The following is a 20,689-nucleotide window of genomic DNA, read 5'->3' on the forward strand; positions in this document are numbered from 1 at the left end:
GGTATATCTGATAACGACGAGTCGATTATTCTAGGGATAAATATCACTTTATACAGCATTACTACAGGTCTCACGACGTTGGAAAAAAGAGGTCTTGGCTATTCTTGGCTATTCTTAGCATGTATCCGGATACTACTCGAGAGTATCCGGATACGCCGGATACTCCTAAAATATCGCCGGGTAGGTAATTACTCGAGGATATACCCGGATACCACGGGTATTTTGGTATCCGTGCCGAACACTGGAAAATGTTCATTCCGACGATAACGATTATACTCGTGATGCGCTTTAAATGTTATCCAAGTTAGATGTAAAAGAAGCCTAAACGTAACTAGATCCTAATCTCTACTCAAGCCCCATCCACTATATCTTCAAACGAAGTAACGAAACTTGAGCGAATTCTCGCCATCAGAAAGCTCGCTAGTACTGACATCTTGAGCCCTCAAATTAGTACCTATGGCCTCATTTCGTCTCCTATTCTCGGCTCTCATCCAAAGGCCTAAGATCAACACTGAAGCAATAGCAATGACGTTGCAAATGCAGGTAGTAATCAAAGTCGGAATATATTTGGGAGCATACTCGACACGAAAAGTGGCTGCTGAAAGGATACCAGCAAAGTTGCCGAGGCCAACAAGGAGTCCGGTGGTTGCAGCACGGCTATTCTCGTCGAGGTTGTTGTTGTTGTGCCATGTTTGGACGAGACATGACGGGATGTATGCCCCTGCAGCCATTAAAAAACAAGCAAAGTATGCAACACCCTTATGGTCCAGAACATCGATAGTAATGAGTATAATCATACCAATAAGGCTGGTAATTAAGGAACCGATAATGTGGAATGTGCGCTCGCGGAAGTAATCCGACGATTTGGCAACGAGAAGCAGTACGATGAATCCAACGGCGTTCGGGGCTACTGTCCATAGATTTGTCTTCACGGTTGAGTATCCAAGGCGCTGGACGATTTGTGGAAGAAAATTCGAAGTGGTGGCAAAGGCGACTGGATAGACAAAGGCTATTACGCACCACAAAGCAAATTTCCAATCTTTCCAGATCTGGAAACAATCCTTCAGATTAAATTTGGTGCTGACCTTATTGGAAGAGTCGCGCAGGGATCGGGCTGTTGCTGCAGCTTTCTCATCTTGGTTCAAGAACCATGCAGTTTGAGGAGAGGCAGGAAGCCAGAAGAAGGCGATGACGCCGAAAACCAAGGTCAGGCTACCCTCAATGATCATGAGATATTTCCAACCTGGGATGGTAGTATTTATATGGAACACTCCGAAGGCTATAAGGCCGCTGAAGGCCGCTGCAAGAAGAGCGCTGCCGAAAACAATGGCGATGCGGAAGCCGAGTTCCCCGCGCGAGTAGAACAGTGTTAAGTAAAAAACCACACCAGCGAAGAAGCCCGCTTCACAGGCACCCATGACTAGACGGCAGACAAGCAAACCGCCAAAGTTAAAGGCAGCACACTGGAGGAGAGACACGGATCCCCAGGTGATCATCAAGATGGGCAACACCAATGCAGCTGTGAATCTCTTGGTGAGGATGTTGAGAGGCAAGTCCAAAGTGCCAAAGGGGATGTAAAAGAGAAGAATGAGTAAAGAGTATTCGTTCCCAACAAAGTGGAGATCCTTTGAGAGGCCATCCGTCTCCGCATTTCCAAGGTTGCTGCGGTCGACAGCGTTAAAGAAATACATCAAGGCCAAATAGGGGAGGAGATATATATCCAACTTTCGCACGTAAGATCTCTCTGAGGCCTTGTCGATATGGTCTGTGGTGGCCTTGTCGACATGCACCGAGGCCCCTGATTCGATGTCGGTAGTGGTGGCTGGACCCTCTTCCAATCTCTTGTCCAAAGAAGGAAAGACTTTTAGAGATAGAGACATGGTGATGGGATAAGATTAAGCTCTCACAGTCCGTTAAGAAAGAGCCTTGGAGTATAGATATGATACTCTATGGTATGGACTGAATGAAGATCAAAGAGTGAGAAATTTAATTGATGTTTTGATAGAGCAAAAGAAGATGGGTGTTAGCTATACTTTTATTTACTTCTATCTAAACTTATCTACTGTTACTCAACTCCGTTATCATGTCAAGAGACGTCTTGCAAGGTTCTGCGACGATCTGGGGACAGGGTGGATGAAGCAATCTAGCGGAGTATCCCGGAGAATGCCGGGCGAGGCGTTTTCCACTAAATACCACCCACGTTATCTGTAAGTAATGGGACTCCCCACTAAATACTACCCCGCTTTATCTTTAAGTAATGGTGGATGATCTTCGTCAAAGGAGAAATCATTTAGATGGAAAGTGACCCCGAGTAGAGGGAAATCCAGGATTATATTCTTTCTGTGGGGGCTGTTATCCTGTCGAACGTCGATAGTCATGCCACCGGGCATATCCAACAGTGTCCAGAGCCAAACTCCCTCAACGAGGACCCGATCGTTTGGAGGCTGTTTGACTTGCCGCGCCCGGAAGGTGAAGTGTGATGAGGTCCGGCCATTTTGCGGCCAATGCATACGAGCTGTTGTCTCGTGTGAAGGGTACCTGGCCAGGCTAAGATGGCTCCCATACTCGCTCAGTGCATGTTCCACAGTAACACACAAGGACGACGAAGATGGGGGCCATAGTAGACGAATGCTGTTCACAGGTATGTGATATCAATCCTGTTCTTTCAAGCGTAATACTGACAGTTGATGCAGAAGAAGAACGCATGCTTATGTCAAATCATTTGACACAGAGTGTCGGTTACTATCATCTAGACAAGGCACTCGAAGAAGTTGAATCATCATCTAGGGTACAGTCTGCTGTGACCGCCATCGTTGGGCCATTTGGGTCCTTCCATGTGTCGGTGTTGAGCAGTTGTCCAAATTCAGACCAATCTGCCCGTCCTCGTGTAGTAAGTTCAAGCTCGCAGCAAGACTCCGAAGATGAGAGGGCCATCACCTCTGCCAGCCCTCTGATCGCCCCCGACGGTTGGGCCCAGGCTACCTCTAATAACGACCCATTCGAAGATTCTTCACTTACCTGGGGTCTGACGGATAACGGTACAGCTTCCTTCACCTCTCCAGTGTTAACCTCGCTCCTCGAGATGGATGGATTAGGATCTGGCAACTGGGGCGTGGGATTCCCCACAGATTTCTTACAAGACGTGACTATATCTCAGTCACCCAGATCTCTGCAAGTTCGAGGAAGCATAATGGACTGTGGCCCAATACCGGAAAATATGCACTTTCTCTTGGATCATTACAAGAACCAAGCGGAAACCTCTTTCTCTCCTCTACGAGTGAGAAAACCGCCATGGAGTGTCCTGCATCTCCCCAGTGCTTTATCAGCCTTCTCTGAACTCACATTATTCAAGGAGACTAACAATGCCAAGGCTGCTCTGCTCTACGCAGTACTTGCGGTAAGTGCGTTCCATCTAGACAAGGTTGTGGCTTCTGCTGGCAGTTCCAATTACTGGTGGACGGTGGGGGAGGACTTGCGTCATAGGGCAAAAGCCCAGTTACAGTCCTGCAGCTATAATGAGTTAGTCGGTCCAGGTCGCTCGAAGTACAAAGAGATACTGATGGCTATTCTGACGATGGTCACCATATGTGTCGTCAATGGCCAACAAAATGAAGCCAGGTCATACCTGCTCAACGCAGAGCTGCTCATCTGCACGAGAGGAGTAACAAAACAGTTTAAATCTCGCAAAGTTAGAATGCTGCATTACATCTATCTCTTCCTCCGAGTAATGGAAGAGAGTACATACATCTACCCACGAACCTGGCGGCCACTTGTCACTCCCGACTACAGCCCCTTAATGCGCTTCCCATCTATTCGAACATACAGCGTCGGACAAGGAACAGATATCGACACCATCAGCGGCGGCAATTTCGAAATCGGTCTCTTCGGCGAATCTTGCGAAGCCCCCACCTCCGAGACACTCTTCGAGAAAATATACGGAATACCTGAAGCTATTCTCTCCCTAATATCGCAAACAACTAGCCTGGCAAATGAAATCTTGGCTCTAGGCGGAGATGAAGCCTGCCTGCCACCGGACCTCGCCCATCGGAGCAAAGTCCTCGAGAACGAAATCTGTTCCTGGGCGCCGCCCGCCAGCGTGTCCGACTACGAACCCAACAACGATGCAATTCCCGAAAACCGCACCATAATGCCGCATCTAATCCTCGGCATCCACTGCTCACTGGTCATATATTTCTACCGCCGAATACGCAACATAGCTCCCCTTCTTCTCCAAAGTTATGTCCAAAAGACGATTGAACATTTGGAGAGTAACGAGCAGGCTAAGCTGGACAGCTCAGTGATTAATACAGGGATTGTATGGCCGGGATTCATTGCTGCGACGGAGGCTATAAGTCAGGAACTGCAAGAAAGGTGTGAGAGGTGGTTGAGGGAGTGCGCTAGACAAAGCGGGATGCGCAATTTTGATACAGCAGCAGATGTTGCTAGGGAGGTGTGGAAGGCTAGGAAGGAGAGCAGGGATATGGGTGTTAGTTGGGTTACGTTGATTAGAGATCGTAGAGTAGCTTTAATTTTGACTTGACTTGATGGATATTTAGATTTATTGGGATCAAATTGGTTCGATAGATAATAATGTAAGAACACTTGCTGAGCGTCGCTCGACAGGAATTTATCTCTAAGTGTCGACTTTACCTCTCAACCGTCTCTCGCGGTTCCCAACTGAACACTCCAGTTCCCACTGCAGATCTGGTTGAAACTCGCAATAAAGTGTCTCCGAGTCGCTAGTCATGCGGTGTGTATACTCTGCCACCTCATCATCGACGTACACCTTAGTAATGCCATTCGCAGCCGCGGCCTCTACTAGAAGTTGTACCTCACAGCTCTTCTCCATGAGCATAAACAAGTAAGCCGCTTCATCGACCGTCTTCCCAACAGTAAATAGCCCATGGTTCCTCAGTATCATACCCTTCCCCTTCTGACCCAAGGCCGTTGCCAACCGTTGTGCCTCAGCTTCATCGAATACTACCCCACCAAATTCGGAGTAGACAGCCTGCGCATCCCCGTAGAAATGGGTGACGTCTTGATTTAACATCTCCAAACGGCGGGAGAATGTGCTCCATGCCTTGCCCGCTTTGGAATGCGTGTGGCATGCTGCGATCACGTCGGGTCGTGCTTTGTGTACCGCAGAATGGATTTGGAATCCAGCTGCATTGGCAGGCAAGCTAGTATTGCCGCCGATGGGTGAGCCGCTGTAGTCAACCAAGATCATGTCGGATGGTTGGAGTAGACCGAAAAACTTTCCCAATGGATTGGTCCAAAATGTATGTGGGTTTTCAGGGTCGCGGACGGAGATGTGACCCGACATGCCTTCAGTGAACCCTGTGTTGAGGGAGAGTTAGATCAGCTAATGAACGCCAATACGAGGGGAATGGGGAAGAATGAAGAGGGGTGGGGAAGAATGAAGAGGGGTGGGAAAGGATGCGGATGGGATGTAATTACCTTTCCGAGCGAAGACCTGAAAGGCTAGAGCCATATGCTCCAGCATCCAGTGTCGCTGCTTTTCGAAGTCATTGAAGATGGGAATCCCTGGTAGGCAGACTCCTTTTGAGATAGCTTGAAGAGCCGTTTTATCTGTAGTTTCACACTCCTGCTTCTCGTTGCTGTCGGTCAAAATATGGTTCTGATGAAGCGCTGATGGAGCCATTTTCGTTAGCTAAGAGATATGAAACCTTCCTTAATATTGTTAATTTCAAAGAAAGATGGACTATGCAAAGCAAAAGGGCTCAGTCAAAGGAGCGGCGGCGAATGTCGACATATATCGTTCTATGGGAAAAGCGATCCATTTCTCCATATTTACGCCATTTACGGCGGTAACATCATCTTGCATCATGGCGGAGAAGGCCCTAGGGCAATGCATCACAAGAATCTCCAGAAAAATGATTCCTCAGTCGGTGTTTGGCAAGTAAAGCCAGGGAGAGCTTGGGCGGGTGAGCAGATGCCAGAGGCAGGTCGGAACGGGAAGGTCATCCCGAGTGACGACGGCGATTCGTCAACAATATTACATAATATAGATTCGGAAGGAAGGCCTCCCCGAGTTTTGCGCAACTGATGGATGGTGGGGTAATCGCATTATACATCAAACGTAACAGTTGGGGGGGAAGTTCTACTCCACTTCAGATTTCTGAGATGGGATTTGAGCCTTCGTCTTCATACATAGGGACCTTGGGTTCCGAGATATTGTAAAAAATCAAAAGCAAGATCATATCCGTGCCAAGTCCCAAAACACAGCATTCAAACATCAGCGTTCTTTACTGCAGCCTTTGGCCGAGCATCAACTGTATCTCGATAGACATGGTATGTAGAATGTAAATTTCCCTTTTATGTCTTACGTTCTCAGTTTGAGTGAATGGACGCGTGCAGTAAATGTAGCGAGGTCTTTTTAGTTGTCGGATCTGAAGACAGAGGCTATTCATAGGCGTTCAAATAGCATACCACGTAGAGGACGTTAAATCTAACTTCTAGCAGGGTTTTAATATCGTTGAATTATCCATTGCAGACCTTCAGCAGGCCCTCACCTCAGACCTAATTACCAGTGTTGAGCTGGTTGACAAGTATCTACAACGTATCAACACATATGATTCCAGCGGCCCATGCCTCAATTCCATTACCAAAATTAATCCCAACGTTTTCGAAGAAGCAGCCGCATCCGACGACAGACGATCAGCTGGGCTCCCACCTCGCCCCCTCGAAGGGATCCCGTACACGCTCAAGGATGGTTTCAAATACAAAGGCATGACTGTTGCTGCTGGTTCCCCAGCATTCAGGAACCTAGTACCAAATGAAGATGCTTTCATTGTGAAAAAGCTAAAAGAAGCTGGCGCCGTACTTATTGGAAAGACGAATATGCCGCCCATGGCTGCAGGAGGTATGCAGCGTGGCTTGTACGGCAGGGCCGAAAGTCCTTACAACCCCGAATACCTTACAGCTGCGTTCTCCTCTGGCTCTTCAAACGGCTGTGCTACATCCACAGCTGCTAGCTTTGCAGCGTTTGGTATCGGATCTGAGACTGTATCATCAGGAAGGTCACCGGCGTCTAATAATGGATTAGTTGCATACACACCTTCTCGCGGAGTTATCTCGTGTCGTGGACTATGGCCTCTCTATCCGACTTGCGATGTTGTGACGCCGCACACGAGAACAGTTGAGGATATGCTCACAATTATGGATGTTCTAACAGCGGAGGACAAGGCTAAGAAAGGCGATTTTTGGAGAGAACAGCCCTTTGTTACACTACAGCAGGTGAAGCACCCGGCCACTTATAAGAGTATAATGGCGACTTCATCTCTCTCAGGCAAGAGAGTTGGTGTACCAAAAATGTTCATTGGTGGTCTTGATCTAAAGGGAAAGCCTACACATGTCAGTCAACCTGTTATTGACCTTTGGCGGAGAGCAAAAGCCGACCTTGAAACCCTCGGAGCAACAGTCATCGAGACAGACTTTCCTGTTATTTCAAATTACGAAGACGACTCAGTATCTGGCCAGAACAACAACGTCGAAGGATGCCCACCAAGCTGGCACAGCCGTGAGCGTAGTGAAATCTTATCTTATGCGTGGGATGATTTCCTTATTGCAAATAGGGATCCGAATTATCCATCTCTGGGCAGCGCGGATCCAGCACAGATCTTCCCCAAGCCTGAAGGATATATACCTGACATGTTTGGGGAGGTCAAAAACATAATCCCGTACCCAGATATAGTCGCTTTCATCAAAGACGGCAGACGAGAAGGACGCACTCTATTCGACATAGCTGATATGCCTCAAGCTCTTCGAGCCCTCGAAGATCAACGTAAACGCGACTTTGAGGACTGGATGGACAGCCTAGGCCTCGATATGGTTGTCTTTCCAGCGAATGGCGACGTTGGAAAAGCGGACGTCGAGACGAACTTGGCCAGCGCTGAGCATGCATTGAAGAATGGTGTTAAATATTCAAACGGAAACCGAGCACTGAGACACTTGGGCATTCCAACAGTTAGTGTCACAATGGGTATGATGGCTGATACAGGCATGCCTGTCAACCTCACTTTTGCTGGAAAGGCCATGGATGACATCAATTTACTAAGATATGCCTACGCATTTGAGCAAAAGAGTAGGAGGAGGGTACCACCGCCCATCACACCACCGCTTTCTTCCGACGAAATTCCTAGACTAGGTTGAAACTCGGATTTCTTGATATTAAACGGACAATTGTTAGACTGTTGTTCCTATAAACTATACATTAATCGATAGCTCTACAAAATAGGTGTCCTATTGCAATATCCTTGGTTTTTCTTACATAACTAACACTACATTATGCCTCCTACTTGCCATCGCATAGTTTTTACTACGTAATAGTTAAAAGGATCTAATATTTGCTACTACCAACTGCTCGCTATATGTTGTATCCAGCCTTGCAGGCTCGTTTATGTGCCTGCTATGAGGGTGTAGTCACATCATGCAGAACAGCAACCACTTATAATCATCCACGTAATAGGATTCTAACATTAAGCGCCACTTAGGCAACAAAGTATCATCTAGAATTTCAAGGCTATGGTTCGCCATTAAGTAGTCCCATAAATAAGCTGCTGCCTCATACTGGATTTGAACGAGCCGACTACATCGAGGATCTAAATGAACTATGTATCGAAGCATGGCAGGATAAGGGAGCGTATTCCACCAGAGATCAATATCGCATGAGATTCAAGATATAATTCGAGAAAAACTTTCAAATGTAGCGCCTGGAAATTCTTTGGAAGATTTGAAGGCCGTGATAGAGAGGCTCTCCGCAGTAACCACAACTTTCGAGTCTGTTCTAGCAGATGTCATTGCACAGGATCAGGAGCCTCCTCTCAAAAACAATGCTTCTCCGATAGTGAAAGAGATGAAGAATGTGCTCGAATGGACCGAACGTTCGTTTTTTATATCCTTGTTTCGTGTATTCTAAGACTGAGCTAATATGTGGTGTTGTAGTTCTTAACACCAAGGCCGACACCACTTCCTCCGAGCCTGAATACCTCTTCCGCGCATACAAGTATACAGGCACAGAAACAGGGCGACCTACGTTTACCCCGGAGATAGACGTACCTTTTAGCCTTGGGCATAGGAGTACTATTCCTGTCGATGAATTTATAAGGGACTTGGCCGGGCATCTTAGCAAGACCCGCATGGAGACGGAAACATATTTTGTTTCAATGAGTCCAATGCTCGAGTGGACACTCCATAAGGCAGGACAAATAAGGGGAAAAAACAAAAATACAAAAGTTGGCCTTGCTATATTTGATGTTACGAAGCTATGCAATAACTCGGATACAACTATCTTCCGTGTTTGGGATGTTCTAGAATTTCTCATACAAAAGAGCAAAGAATACATGATCCCACAAGACGTCTCACGATGGGCAAAAAATTGCAACGAGTATGTGTCTGTTGGTAAAATCCCCGACAACGGCTTAGTAAGATGGGTGAAGTGGGAAGAACTGTATCCGTCTCCTGTTACTGTTATTTCTTCTACGTTCGTCTGGTCCTATACTATTAAGGTGTTCCGTGACAAAGTAGTCCAACAAACGCTTGAGATAGACGACATCTGTGGCAGAATTATAAATCTTGGGAAGGTTCTAGCTGGTCCGCATGACAATCTCATCTTACCGTTAGTGTTGCTGATTCTTAAGCCAACAATCCGATTTTGGGGCTTCAGTACTGAGATGTCTGACGATGTTATTGAGGCGAGGATACATGATCTCCTCGATGACACAGCTGCAGAGAAGATAGTTAAGCTCAACATCAAGGATTAGACTAAGGAATTAGTATCTTCTCGTTTCTGTTCCTTCTATAATAATCCACGCACATGGCAACTCATATACCAAGTAATATCTTACTCTATAACTCTCATCCACTCGCCGCTCCAACCTCCTCCGCCACTCCTTACCCACTTCATCGTTTGTTGTGCCACTTCTCTAGATGGCAAAGGATGAGTTATAGCTTGATCATAGGACTCATTAACTGAGTTTCCCATTTTGTTACCGGTGTAGCTAGACTTTGACGTTAACACGCGGTGTGATACATCTTCCGTACCTGCGGCAAACCTCATTTCGGCGCTATTGATACCATGACTTTCAACATCATTTATCGGTATATGATTACCCAAAGACCTCACTGGGCCGACAACAGAAGGCTCGCGAGACGCTGGGAGAGGGACTAGGTGGGCATCGAGGCCGTTACGTTCAAACGCCGGTGATGAAACCGGAGATTGTTCAACAATCACATCGCGGACACTTGGTGCCCTCGACGAAGCACGTGAACTAGCTTCATAAAGGAAGAAAGAAGGAGTAGGAAGATCAATATGAGGGGATGGCGTGTTCCGCTGGCCAAATTCCGCGGAAACTGGAGATAGGATTGGGAGACTAGGATGTGGCGTTTCCGAGGCCTCAGAGGGCGTTATAAGACCGAGTTGAGGTGGTGGCGAGGAATGGATAGCTTGAAACATTTCATCAGGGCGCTCCCAGGAACGCGGGTGCTGCGGTGTTGGCGCGAATGGATCGTTTCCGTCATGTGGGTATGGGATATTAGTGACCTCCCAGGGGGGTGGAAGATGCGGAGTTGGTGAGAACGGATCCCTCACATCGTGCTGGATTTGAACGTCGAGGTCCGCGTCGTGTGGCGTAAGGACGACTGGAAGATTTGTCGGTATCTCCAGTGGGAGATTATGAGAACCGTTAGCGTTGTCATCAGCATCTAGCGTCGGGACTATGATGGGAGCCTGGATGTCATCGGGGTTGATACTGCTCTCTAACTCAGCCGGCTCATCTTTGGGAACGTCCCCCTCGGCACTGTCATCAGGATCAGGGGCTGGAACTAACATATGAGATTTGATATCATCAGAGTTTAAATCGCCCTCTGATTCCAATGGCGCATGATTCGAAGGGATTGGATCGGAACTGTCACCGGGGTCAGGCTCTGGGACGATGATAGGGGGTCTGATATTGCCGGGCTTGATGTCGCTCTCGGATCCTGGCAGCGTATTCTTGAGAAGAGCAGGCAACGGGGCCGATCTATCGTTATGGTTGCAGTCTAAATTGTCGCCAGCGTCTGGAGCGGGAACGATAGTGGGCTGGCGGATGTCATCGGGGTTTATATCGATTTCTAATTCAGGCTGCGTATCCTTCGGAGGGACTTGCAATAAATTTGGCCCAGGATCACAGCCGCCTTTGGCATCGTTGTCAGGGCTAGGAGCTGGAACAATGATCGGAGGCTGGATATCTTCGGGGTTGTTGTCGCCATCAAACTTCAACCCCGCGGCTATAACCTCTTCTGCGTCGAAGAGCATTTCCACTTCCTCATGTTGTCTATGAGGGATTTCGCCAATATTAATATGCCCATCGTCGCCGGCGCCGTCGAGATTTAAACCTGGCATTCCCTGGTGAGCACCAGCACAGGTCTCACCATGAGAAAGGATACCACCATCATAACCAGCAGACTGAACAGTATCATTCTCAACTGTCCCTTTCTCTGGTTCCATAATAGCAGGAGTATCCTTTGGCAACTCCCCCTTTGATATCCCACCACCATCTTTCCCCGCATCACCACCACCACCACTTGAAGCATCCCCGCCTTTCTCCACCTGTCCCCCCTCAACACCCCTCCCCTTCCGAACCCCCTTCCCCCCCAATCCCCTCAGCCCAAGCAACCGCATAACCCGCGCCCCCAAACCAGGGACATCTCTCAACGCCTTATCCCTCTGCACCTTCTCCTCCCTCATTTTCTCTTTCCTCATCTCGCGTTCCCTTCTGATCTCTTGCGTCTTTGCAGTCCGTTGTGCGGCGGCTGCGAAGAAAGCTGCTTGTGTTGGGCGCGGACCGGTGCCGCCGGTTAGGAAGAAGAGGGTTTCGTGGGGGGGAGGCATGGTGGATGTGTGGGGATAGGAAGGAGGCTTGGTGGGATGATGGTGGGTGTGTAGTGCTGGATTTGTAGTAAAATTGTTTTGCCATGGAAGGTTTGGAGATAATTGGAGATGTGGGTGGAAAAGCTTGAAATATATAGATACTTCAACGTGTAATCAGGTGTGAATGAGGCAGTTGGCGGTAAATATATGGTTGACAAGGAATCATACACTTGCTGCCTGGTGGCATAGGGATTCAAACAAACAGCGTTAAAGAATACGCTGTGAAAGAGACCACTCGGTGATTCACCACGGAAGCATTAACAGTATGGAACGTGAAGTTTACTTAATACTGAAGATTCAGAGTATATCGCTGTTGTAGTCCGGGCTAATCGTGCAGATAAGAGGAATGAAGCTTTGTGCATCCTGCAGGGTCAATTGATAATGGGACACCGAGGCCGTAAATATCATCAACTAGAGTACCTATAATTTCCCTTGTGCAAAATCCAAATTTGAATACATCCTGCTCTGCTTCCAAATAAGCCGCTTCGCAATCCAACTTGCTTAACACCAACCAAATATAAACCATATATCCCAAACAGTATACAAATAAAAATAACACCAGTCAGGACTCAAGAGTCAGCTCCCCACCCAGTCCTCGCCTGCCGTCCAGTCGCGATACTAACAGCAGCGCCCACCACACCTTGCAAAAACGCCGCCCCAGTGCTCTGCACCCGCGCGTTATCATTCCCCGAAATCGCCATCTGCGACGTCTGTGCCCTGTACACCTCGTCCACCCAGCCCTGATGCTGTCCCAACACGGCACGTCTGAGGGCATCGCGCCAGCTGGCTACGAAGGCCGGTTCAGCCATGACGAGGGGCTTGGCGGTGCAGTTATTAAGGTTCTTGGCGTTGATCTTGTCGGCTTCCTCGCGGCGGTAGGGGAAGGCGGCTGTGATGCCCGTGTAGCGCTTAGTCATAAAGAAGAGGGCGGGCCAGGTGAAGAGCCAGAGGAAGGTGAGATAGGTGAACCAGCAGAGATACTTGTTCTGGCGGAGGGTATTGATGCGGTGGGGAGAGTAGATGATGATTTTTGAGTTTGTGGCGACGGCGTGGACCTTGGTGTGGCCGCGGTAGGAGGTGCTGTCAACGATACGGCGGACAAGGCCTTCGACGACGGAGGTGTCATGTAGGAGGACGGTGCGAGTGATTTCGAGAGACTTGATGGACGACTTGTCCTCGACGTAGGCTTGGCACCATGAGTGAATCATGCTCTCTCCGTCTTCGGGCTGCCAGTTGATGTCCTTGCTGTTGGCGAGGACCGTGCCGCGGTGTGCTTTCTCGCCGGCCTGTGGGGTGAGGAGGTAGCGGCATTGCGTACCGCGCTGGTCGGTGCAGTGAGAGGCGTTGGTCTTGTGAATGGGGTTCGGGCAGATGAGCAGGTGCGTCATTGGCAACTTGATGTCGAAGTCAACGACTGTCTCTTTCTTGTTGCCTTTGTCACCACGGCCCCGGAAGGTCTCGGTGTGCGTGCCCTTGAGATATAGGGTATAAGTTGGCGGGTATGCGGCCTGTTCGGTGATAAATGTCGACAGAGTCTCGACTGAAGTAGAGAATGGGGAATATGTCGTGGAAATAGTCTTGAGGTCGCTGGAGACAGTGGATTCCGGGACGGCGGGGATAACATGGTACCTGGGTAGTTAGCATTGTGTGAGACATTGGGGTGGGGGCACGAACGAGATCTCATGCTGCGTCTGAGGGACGATATCAGGGACGTCGTGATACGAAGGGAGATGTTCTTCCTCGGGGTATTCATCCATGGTCACGGCCGAGGCCATTGAGGCCGTTTCGGCGCGGTCCGGATCATCGCGGTATGACAGCTGCGGTCCCCTGGAGGATTTTCCCGTAGGAAGCTGGATCTTGCCTCCCATACTGACTGACTGAGGGTGATTGGGCAATGGAGTCGACTGGATGCTGGTTGTGTCTAAGCGATCAACGGTACTGGGTACGGCCGAAAGATAGCACGTCTAGAGCATACAAGACCATGCAGAGGATGAAGACGTTGGAGAGAGTCACGGCTATGAGGATATAGGGATTGAGGGAGAGGGTAGAGAGGGAATACATGAAGAGAAGAGAACGGAGAGGAGGGAGAGAAGAGTAGGGGAAGTGAAGAAAAGTAGAGATAACCAGGATAACGAGCGTAGCGGCTGGTGCCTATGGGAATGGGGAAAAGAGGGGGGATGTGCGGGATCAATGGGGATGGTACATGGGTGGTAAGCACGAAATGCTGCGCCGCAGAAGTAGATCCCCAGTGCTTTCCGAATGGTCAAAATTGCCAAAAATGGCCAAACAAGGAAGTCGTCGCGTGGGTGTGGAGAGTTGCTATTTCTGGTCTTTCTGCCCACTGGGCTCCACGCGGCCTAGGCGGTCTAGGCTATTTTGGGTCGCCGGGTGGCGGTGAGTGGCGCTTGTCGTTTTGAGCGTTTAGCGTTTAGCGACTATTGGTTTTTAGAGGGTTTTAGGGATATTTAGGGTGGAGATAGCTTCGGGATCAAGGCAAAACAAGCTCCTCAGCAGCTCCCTTGACCCCAGCTCCCTTAATGATCCTCGTTCGTACCGTCTAAGCTCGACTAGCTTCTTTTTCCTTTCAACATATCAATTTCTCAACTTCTCCTTGTGAAACCGTCGATAACCGTTGAACCCTTAACCCTCATTCCTTTTCACCAACAGCCCTTCTCTTTCCTTCATATTGATACATATGCTACTGTGCTTCGGACATCTATTACTATATTTTCCACTTATTTACCGTGCATACCTTCCTTCCTTCGAGACAGGGGTCCCATCATACGCCAAGCGTATCCCCCCATAGCTAATGCGGGGTGGTCAGGGCACTACTGTTGGCCGTGAGAGTCACCGGAAACTCTATTTCTAAATCTAAACTATAAGTTCGGGCCCACCCTCGATGCTTTATAGACTCGTTAATTCGTGAGCTATTCATCTCCCTACACTCGAGGTTCTAGGAGAAGCTCTGTTTTCCCGTCCAAATATTGAATTTCGCGTTGACGCGGAGCTCTAAAACATGGCACCGGCCAACATTGAAGCCTCCCTTCAGCCAGGGCTCATCCTCCGCATGAGCCCGGCTGACTTTGCCTCCCACCTTTGCGGCCTTGTTGCGAGTGCTCCCGCTGATCAAGGTGACGCAACTGTCGCTGCGATCACGAGCCAATTGCAATCCCATGTGCACAGCAACGCCATCCCGCCCATACTCTTTTCCATATGGCTTCCCATGGCCCTGGCCCATCTGCCTCAACTACTTGGGGATGTACTCGGCGACAAGGAGTCAAGCGGCATGCGGAAAGCTGGTACGAGACAGTTGCGTCGAATACGCAGGGGCCGGAACTGGTCCGAGAACGAGTGGAAGGCCCTTGGAGGGATTGAAGGCGTCCGGAGCCTCTTCAATAATTTATCTGTGTCAGATGTCCGTCCGCTGGTTATGGCCATTTCTGTGGGTGCGAGAACCAGAGGGGCCGCCGGAGACGAGGCAGTGGACCATATTCTGGAGGCTCTTACAGGTGGGAGTAGCGAGGTGCAGCGACTTGAGTTGAACGACATTGCGAGTCTACTTGTGTCATGCAGCACTCCCTTTGTTACTAAGTGGCTGTCGAAGGAGCCCCTGCCATCGTTCCCTCTACGTGCCCTGTTTAAATGGCTTGTGGGAAGCCGACCAGATCTAGCACGGAACATCGCGACAGGCGCCGCGAAGGTTCATCCTGAGGTCAGATCTTCCTTGGTGACGAACCCCCCAGCCGGACTTATTTGGTCGCCTGCGCCATATAAACCAAAATACACCACTGTCGAATTATCACCAAAATCACCCCCAGGGATGCGTTTCTGTTTCGACTTGTTACATTCGTTGCGAACAGAACCGATGTCTAAAACGGGCCCTTCTGCGGAAGATATCCTCAAGTTTGTACAAATTGCCGAAAATCAGGCTATACGGCATAAGACGCCATTTGACGATATACTGTCGTTAGTCCAAGTCGGCTTGGACGTGGCTGAGCTCCAGGTTGAAAAACTAAAACTTAAACTGACTGATCCACGCCTGGTGGCATTAATATACTATTGGTCTATGGCGAAATACCCCGATTACATCCCGGATTGCTCCATCAATCACAAGAAGGGCCCTCTGTCAGCGGCATCGCATCCATCGCGGCCAAACGCCAAGCACCAGGCGGACCTAGAAACGCTCATTGTGCATATCATAAAGTCAGCTATCCCATATAGCAACGTGTATTACATGATATATGAACTCTTTGAACTACTGCCAAAGAAGTCGTTTGCGCCCTCTGCAGGACTGCCATTGCTAAAGCTTTTATATTGCCATATACCGACTGTACGGGTTGACTTGGACAGCCCGCACTTGATTGATGAAGAATGGCGACGCATTGACTTAGATGCCGCTATTTTGACCAAGCTTCCCTCCAGCGACTCCAAATGGCTTTTTGGCCGACGACCCAATTTGCTAGACGCGGGGAGTTTGATCACATTCTACCAGAGAGGTTCGCCTTGGACAAGTGTAGATACCGATACACCCTGGTGGTTCAAGCACGGCCTGCTAAAGATTATGTGGGAAGTCGAAGACGCCCAGCCGAGAAGTGGCTTCTACGAGACTCTCAAATTTCTTGAAAAGGTTAAGACAGAAGCCGAAAAAAGCCGAGATCCAGATATCAGAGCGAGTTGGGCCCTCAGAGCCGCTGAGGTGGCTGTAAGTAGCAATAGTGTTGCCATCATGAGGGACGTGACAGTCTGGTCTAGACGTTATCAACGCGACCATAACGTCTACCCTGTTATCACTGAGAAACTACAACACTGGTCGGCTGGCGATGTCCTATCATGTGTAACGCTTCCTCCGAACCGACGACCAGCATCTCTTTCAGAGCTCAAGGCTCTTGTTGACGAAGCAAACTCGATTCTCTCACTTCATATTGAAGCAGCCGTTCAATACCTCAGGGAGCCTAGTTTCATACCCAGCATGTTTATCAGCTTGGACAGATTGTTACGCGAAGTTTTAGACACGCGAATAGATGGGGTGCAGACCCTCCGGAAACTAGGCTTGGGAAGCAAAAGCGAGCTTGTGTCGATTCTGATCGAATCAATGATGCCAGTATTATTGCTCTACGAAGAAACGTCCTTGGTCGATGGGAACGGACCATTGCGTTGGGATACTCCGAATGGCCCTCTACGAACGGAACCAATTTTTAGCCCTCGCCGCTTATTTGCTCTGCCGTTTCTTGACAACTTAGCCAAACGCAGAGACGAGTTATGGGCCCAGGCACGCCTAAAGCGGAACGATCTTGTTGCAACTCTCGACAAAGGCTGGCCCAGAGGGTTGCCAATCCAATATCTGTTTCCTGAGGACCAGTGGATGGTACAGGCCCTTGCAAATCCTGAAGCAGCACCATTCGTAGCGGAGAGAGTGAGAAACGTCATATTCTGCGATGCTGAAACTGCTCTGGTACCAATCCCCCACAACACGGAAGCCATTGGTTTGTTTGTCGACAAGCTGGATGTTGCAATACGGTCGTATGTTGGCAGCGGGTCGTCGGCTGGGGCGTTAGGACGGATTGAACGCGTCTGGGAGCACTACTCTCACGTCGTTCCTGCGGCTGCTGGGCACATTCAGTTTGTAAAATCGGTCTTAAAGGATATTGCTTCATCAGGTGGAATAGAGTGGTTGAAGGACGACGTCGTGTCTCCCCTGCCACCGTCCTTGCCTGTCTCCGAAAACAACTTCGAGGTTGACCTGGAGCCGACGGAGTGGGACCCTCGGCCCAATGGTGGCGGCCGTGACGACAAGATTACCAAAAATAACAAAGTAGACGAAAAACCCCAAAACCTACTCCTATCTCGAGTTTCGGCTACCAAAAGTGTGCACTACCGGTGTTCATGGTACCAGCAAGAATTCAGTAAACCAGTACACTCAACTCTGACAAAGTCAGTTGACTCAGAGCCAGGTTTCTGGAGGACATGGATCAAGGAGATCCATAAACTACCAATGTCGAGCAGAGATGCCCTCGTGGCATCAGCTATGTTGTATCTTGATGCATTCGTGGCTGGAAATAGTCGTCTTCTTTCCAACCAATTTCCTGCTGGTGCATTCCATCCTCGATATCCACCAATGTACCTAGACTACGAATTTCTCTCCAGTGCTGGAAAATCAAGCAACACCGAAGTGTACGTCAAGGATGCTATTATTGCTCTTCGGAAACTGAAATCGATTGTTCCACCACTGTTATTAAGAGACTTGGCAAATTCGATGCTCAACAAGCTTGTCGATATGGGGAATGATGAACATAATCATCAGCTCGAATCCGCTACGTTTAAAATTATCTCACTTCTTTCGCACTCGGATCAACCTCACCTTGCCTCTGATCTAGGCCTTAAGGTAATTGAGAAGATGCCGGATTCTTCATCATGGCACCGGAGGGTTATTTCCGTAGGACTGTGCAAGAGATTAACTTCTACGCAAGTCGAAGACATGCTGCATAAGTTTTCCCACTACATCGTCGATTCACTCAAGGGGCAGCATGCAGGCCATGAAACCGAGAACGTGGAATATAGCCAAGACCATCCTAAGCGCAAATACGCAAAAGTAACAACCATAAAATTACTGGCGGAGTTGCTTGAAAACGGAGATTTAGTCTCGAACAAGATCTCTCTGGATATCCTTCGGTCTCTATTTGTTACAAGCAATCACATCGACGTGAAGGTCGCAGCCCTCAGTGCAATTAGAGAACTACTTGGAAAAAGTGTTCGTTTGGGCCTTGAGCCAGACCTCAGGGCCTACAAAACTTTCACTTCGTTTGCTTACGCGGCAACTGGCCCCGACGAGAGATCAGTTGTTTCAGAAGCCGAATGGCTAGCTGCGGAAAATGGAGGCCCTCTTCCCAACTGCGACAAGAAACGGCCCCTCCTCGAGCTTTTTCTTTGGGCAAAGAGTAGAATACCCGACAAGTTCCATGAAGATTACGTGAGCAGTGTCTTGTTGAAGATTCTTGATGAATCTACGAGGCAGCATACTCGTTGGATGCGGATATTTCTTGGAAGGTTTAATCTGTCAGCTAAAGAGGCATCTTTCGCTTCCTTCGGCCCCTTCGAACAAATTTTTCATTCCCACCCCCCCGGCGTTGAGAACTATGCGGACAAATTGCTGTTAGAGTGGCCGGAGTACATTTCAAAAGATTATCTCCTTCTAAACCGGGAATTGTCATTGTCACTGGGGTACCGCGACTGCGAAAAACATGCACATATTAATAAAAAGATAACTGCCGAAGACCCGACATTATGGGAGACGAATGCTGGTGATCATTGGAGACACTACCTCGAGACTCATACGGAGTACAGAAGTGCATTTGAACCTCTTGGCCGGCTCATGCGACAAAATATACAACCTCGTGTCCCAGACGGGATAACCCTCGAAGATGTGGAAGAAGAATACTTTCAACGCGTTGCAATCGCAGCTAGGGACCCCCGTTGTTACAAAGACAGAGATTCCATTGTGTCCCTGGAGCCATTTGAATACGCGATTAGCCTATTGGTATCCCCTGGTGACTCGAGGCACAATTTAATTAGCATATTAGTATCTTATGGTGACACGGGGAACATGGTAGAAAGCAAACGCCGACTTTTGGAAAGAATCGTTACTGACGTTCGGGATCTGCATACCAAAATCAGGCCGGACGAATCATCGGAGAGGCCTCCGCTTCTCCCTTCCCTGTGGAATCTCCGCTGTAAGCTCGCTATGACCTCTCCATTGATAGAGTTGGTAGAGCGCGTCAACTCTCTGTGCGAAGAATGTGCTCAATCATCATTTGCTATGGGCCAGTACCAGCAACTTGTCAACGCTGTTAGCACCATTCCGTCCGACAGCAAGACCTTCCTCTTAGTCAAGCTAGGAGTGGCGGCACAGAATCAGCACGATACTTTTGCGGGGTGTATCAAGGCGCAATTGGTGCATCACCTTCTTCAGGGGACCAAAACTATAACTGCACCGGATATGCGTATGGAGGTTCAAGCGCTGTTGGCGTCGTGGTTGGATAGCACGAATGATAATATCCGCAGGCTTGCTTTTGGCCAGGCGGAAAGGTTTTCTAAAGTCAAAGCAAAAATCACTTTGGCGTGAAACTTGTCATCACTATCCTGATTCTGAAGACGCAGAGGAAGACTTGGAAAATTAGAAGATGAATTCGAAGAGGGCGACAATGGCGAAAACAAGAACGAAAACGGGGAATTGTAATTTGCTGTTGTGCAAGGCGTGAAATGCACCTTTACCAACAACACGATGGGTTGGTGAACATAATATATTTGAATGAGTATCCCAAATTAAATATACTTACAACTACATTTTATTTGAATGAGCTGCCTTGGAAATTAAGTATGGGTTTAATCTAATGTGGAAATTTACGGTGAAATCAAGAGCAAGGTGAAGCATACAAGACAGCTTCACATGAGTGCAAAGTAGGATGTATCATTTTATTCGCTATTCCACTATATAAGAGATAAACATCTCAAAGCCATATAATCTCAAAATAACGTGTTATTAATATTTTACAAGATAAAAGGGGTCGCCCGTGTGGCTGGTTGTAGTATTTCTATTCATCCTGTCAAAATCGCTTGAGATCGACACAATGCTTCCACACCGCGGACGGCTGTGGGGAAGCTGAATATTGTGCTTTGGTGCCACTGGGGCTTTGAAGAAATAAGCCCAACGCGAGACATATATTTTAGATCGATTCGAAGAGGACGATAGCCGAGAATTCAATA

The 20,689-nt window shown here is 48.6% G+C and overlaps 8 protein-coding genes across 8 annotated transcripts; 4 read left to right on the forward strand and 4 right to left on the reverse strand.

The window, feature by feature from the left end:
• Positions 1-96: 96 nt before the first annotated feature.
• Positions 97-1,991, reverse strand: VE01_10278 (uncharacterized protein). The gene has a single exon (XM_018279681.2). The coding sequence runs from the start codon at positions 1,878-1,880 to the stop codon at positions 372-374; it is 1,509 nt and encodes a 502-aa protein (XP_018125764.1). The 5' UTR covers positions 1,881-1,991; the 3' UTR covers positions 97-371.
• A 255-nt stretch (positions 1,992-2,246) lies between these two features.
• VE01_10279 (uncharacterized protein) lies at positions 2,247-4,609 on the forward strand. The gene is made up of 2 exons (XM_018279682.2): positions 2,247-2,641; positions 2,694-4,609. The coding sequence occupies exons 1-2, from the start codon at positions 2,377-2,379 to the stop codon at positions 4,538-4,540; spliced, it is 2,112 nt and encodes a 703-aa protein (XP_018125765.2). The 5' UTR covers positions 2,247-2,376; the 3' UTR covers positions 4,541-4,609.
• Positions 4,536-5,953, reverse strand: VE01_10280 (uncharacterized protein). The gene is made up of 2 exons (XM_018279683.2): positions 5,458-5,953; positions 4,536-5,337 (listed from the first exon to the last, which is right to left on the reverse strand). The coding sequence occupies exons 1-2, from the start codon at positions 5,660-5,662 to the stop codon at positions 4,634-4,636; spliced, it is 909 nt and encodes a 302-aa protein (XP_018125762.1). The 5' UTR covers positions 5,663-5,953; the 3' UTR covers positions 4,536-4,633.
• Positions 5,954-6,083: 130 nt separating this feature from the next.
• Positions 6,084-8,377, forward strand: VE01_10281 (uncharacterized protein). The gene is made up of 2 exons (XM_059464142.1): positions 6,084-6,312; positions 6,484-8,377. The coding sequence occupies exons 1-2, from the start codon at positions 6,310-6,312 to the stop codon at positions 8,170-8,172; spliced, it is 1,692 nt and encodes a 563-aa protein (XP_059319280.1). The 5' UTR covers positions 6,084-6,309; the 3' UTR covers positions 8,173-8,377.
• Positions 8,378-8,578: 201 nt separating this feature from the next.
• Positions 8,579-9,957, forward strand: VE01_10842 (uncharacterized protein). The gene is made up of 2 exons (XM_018279684.2): positions 8,579-8,903; positions 8,965-9,957. Exons 1-2 carry the CDS (start codon positions 8,876-8,878, stop codon positions 9,780-9,782), a joined length of 846 nt encoding a protein of 281 aa, XP_018125763.2. The 5' UTR covers positions 8,579-8,875; the 3' UTR covers positions 9,783-9,957.
• VE01_10282 (uncharacterized protein) lies at positions 9,365-11,890 on the reverse strand (the record flags this gene model as incomplete). Its single annotated transcript, XM_018279685.2, has 1 exon — positions 9,365-11,890. The coding sequence occupies one exon, from the start codon at positions 11,888-11,890 to the stop codon at positions 9,863-9,865; it is 2,028 nt and encodes a 675-aa protein (XP_018125760.1). The 3' UTR covers positions 9,365-9,862.
• Positions 11,658-14,137, reverse strand: VE01_10283 (uncharacterized protein). Its single transcript, XM_059464143.1, has 2 exons — positions 13,604-14,137; positions 11,658-13,558 (listed from the first exon to the last, which is right to left on the reverse strand). Exons 1-2 carry the CDS (start codon positions 13,795-13,797, stop codon positions 12,499-12,501), a joined length of 1,254 nt encoding a protein of 417 aa, XP_059319279.1. The 5' UTR covers positions 13,798-14,137; the 3' UTR covers positions 11,658-12,498.
• A 283-nt stretch (positions 14,138-14,420) lies between these two features.
• Positions 14,421-20,488, forward strand: VE01_10284 (uncharacterized protein). The gene has a single exon (XM_059464144.1). It carries the CDS (start codon positions 14,946-14,948, stop codon positions 20,046-20,048), a length of 5,103 nt encoding a protein of 1,700 aa, XP_059319278.1. The 5' UTR covers positions 14,421-14,945; the 3' UTR covers positions 20,049-20,488.
• Positions 20,489-20,689: the final 201 nt, after the last annotated feature.

This window comes from Pseudogymnoascus verrucosus (assembly GCF_001662655.1).
Source record: "Pseudogymnoascus verrucosus strain UAMH 10579 unplaced genomic scaffold scaffold_70, whole genome shotgun sequence".
Classification (NCBI taxonomy): Eukaryota; Fungi; Ascomycota; class Leotiomycetes; order Thelebolales; family Thelebolaceae; genus Pseudogymnoascus; species Pseudogymnoascus verrucosus.

Bases quoted from the DNA above. Each gene is read 5' to 3' on its own strand.
- VE01_10278 (XM_018279681.2), bottom strand. From the start codon at position 1,880: ATGTCTCTATCTCTAAAAGTCTTTCCTTCTTTGGACAAGAGATTGGAA.
- VE01_10279 (XM_018279682.2), top strand. From the start codon at position 2,377: ATGCCACCGGGCATATCCAACAGTGTCCAGAGCCAAACTCCCTCAACG. The intron at 2,642-2,693 runs GTATGTGATATC...CAGTTGATGCAG, and splicing joins TAGACGAATGCTGTTCACAG to AAGAAGAACGCATGCTTATG.
- VE01_10280 (XM_018279683.2), bottom strand. From the start codon at position 5,662: ATGGCTCCATCAGCGCTTCATCAGAACCATATTTTGACCGACAGCAAC. The intron at 5,338-5,457 runs GTAATTACATCC...CCCTCAACACAG, and splicing joins TCAGGTCTTCGCTCGGAAAG to GGTTCACTGAAGGCATGTCG.
- VE01_10842 (XM_018279684.2), top strand. From the start codon at position 8,876: ATGAAGAATGTGCTCGAATGGACCGAAC. The intron at 8,904-8,964 runs GTTCGTTTTTTA...GTGGTGTTGTAG, and splicing joins TGTGCTCGAATGGACCGAAC to TTCTTAACACCAAGGCCGAC.
- VE01_10283 (XM_059464143.1), bottom strand. From the start codon at position 13,797: ATGGGAGGCAAGATCCAGCTTCCTACGGGAAAATCCTCCAGGGGACCG. The intron at 13,559-13,603 runs GTTCGTGCCCCC...CTAACTACCCAG, and splicing joins CAGACGCAGCATGAGATCTC to GTACCATGTTATCCCCGCCG.
- VE01_10284 (XM_059464144.1), top strand. From the start codon at position 14,946: ATGGCACCGGCCAACATTGAAGCCTCCCTTCAGCCAGGGCTCATCCTC.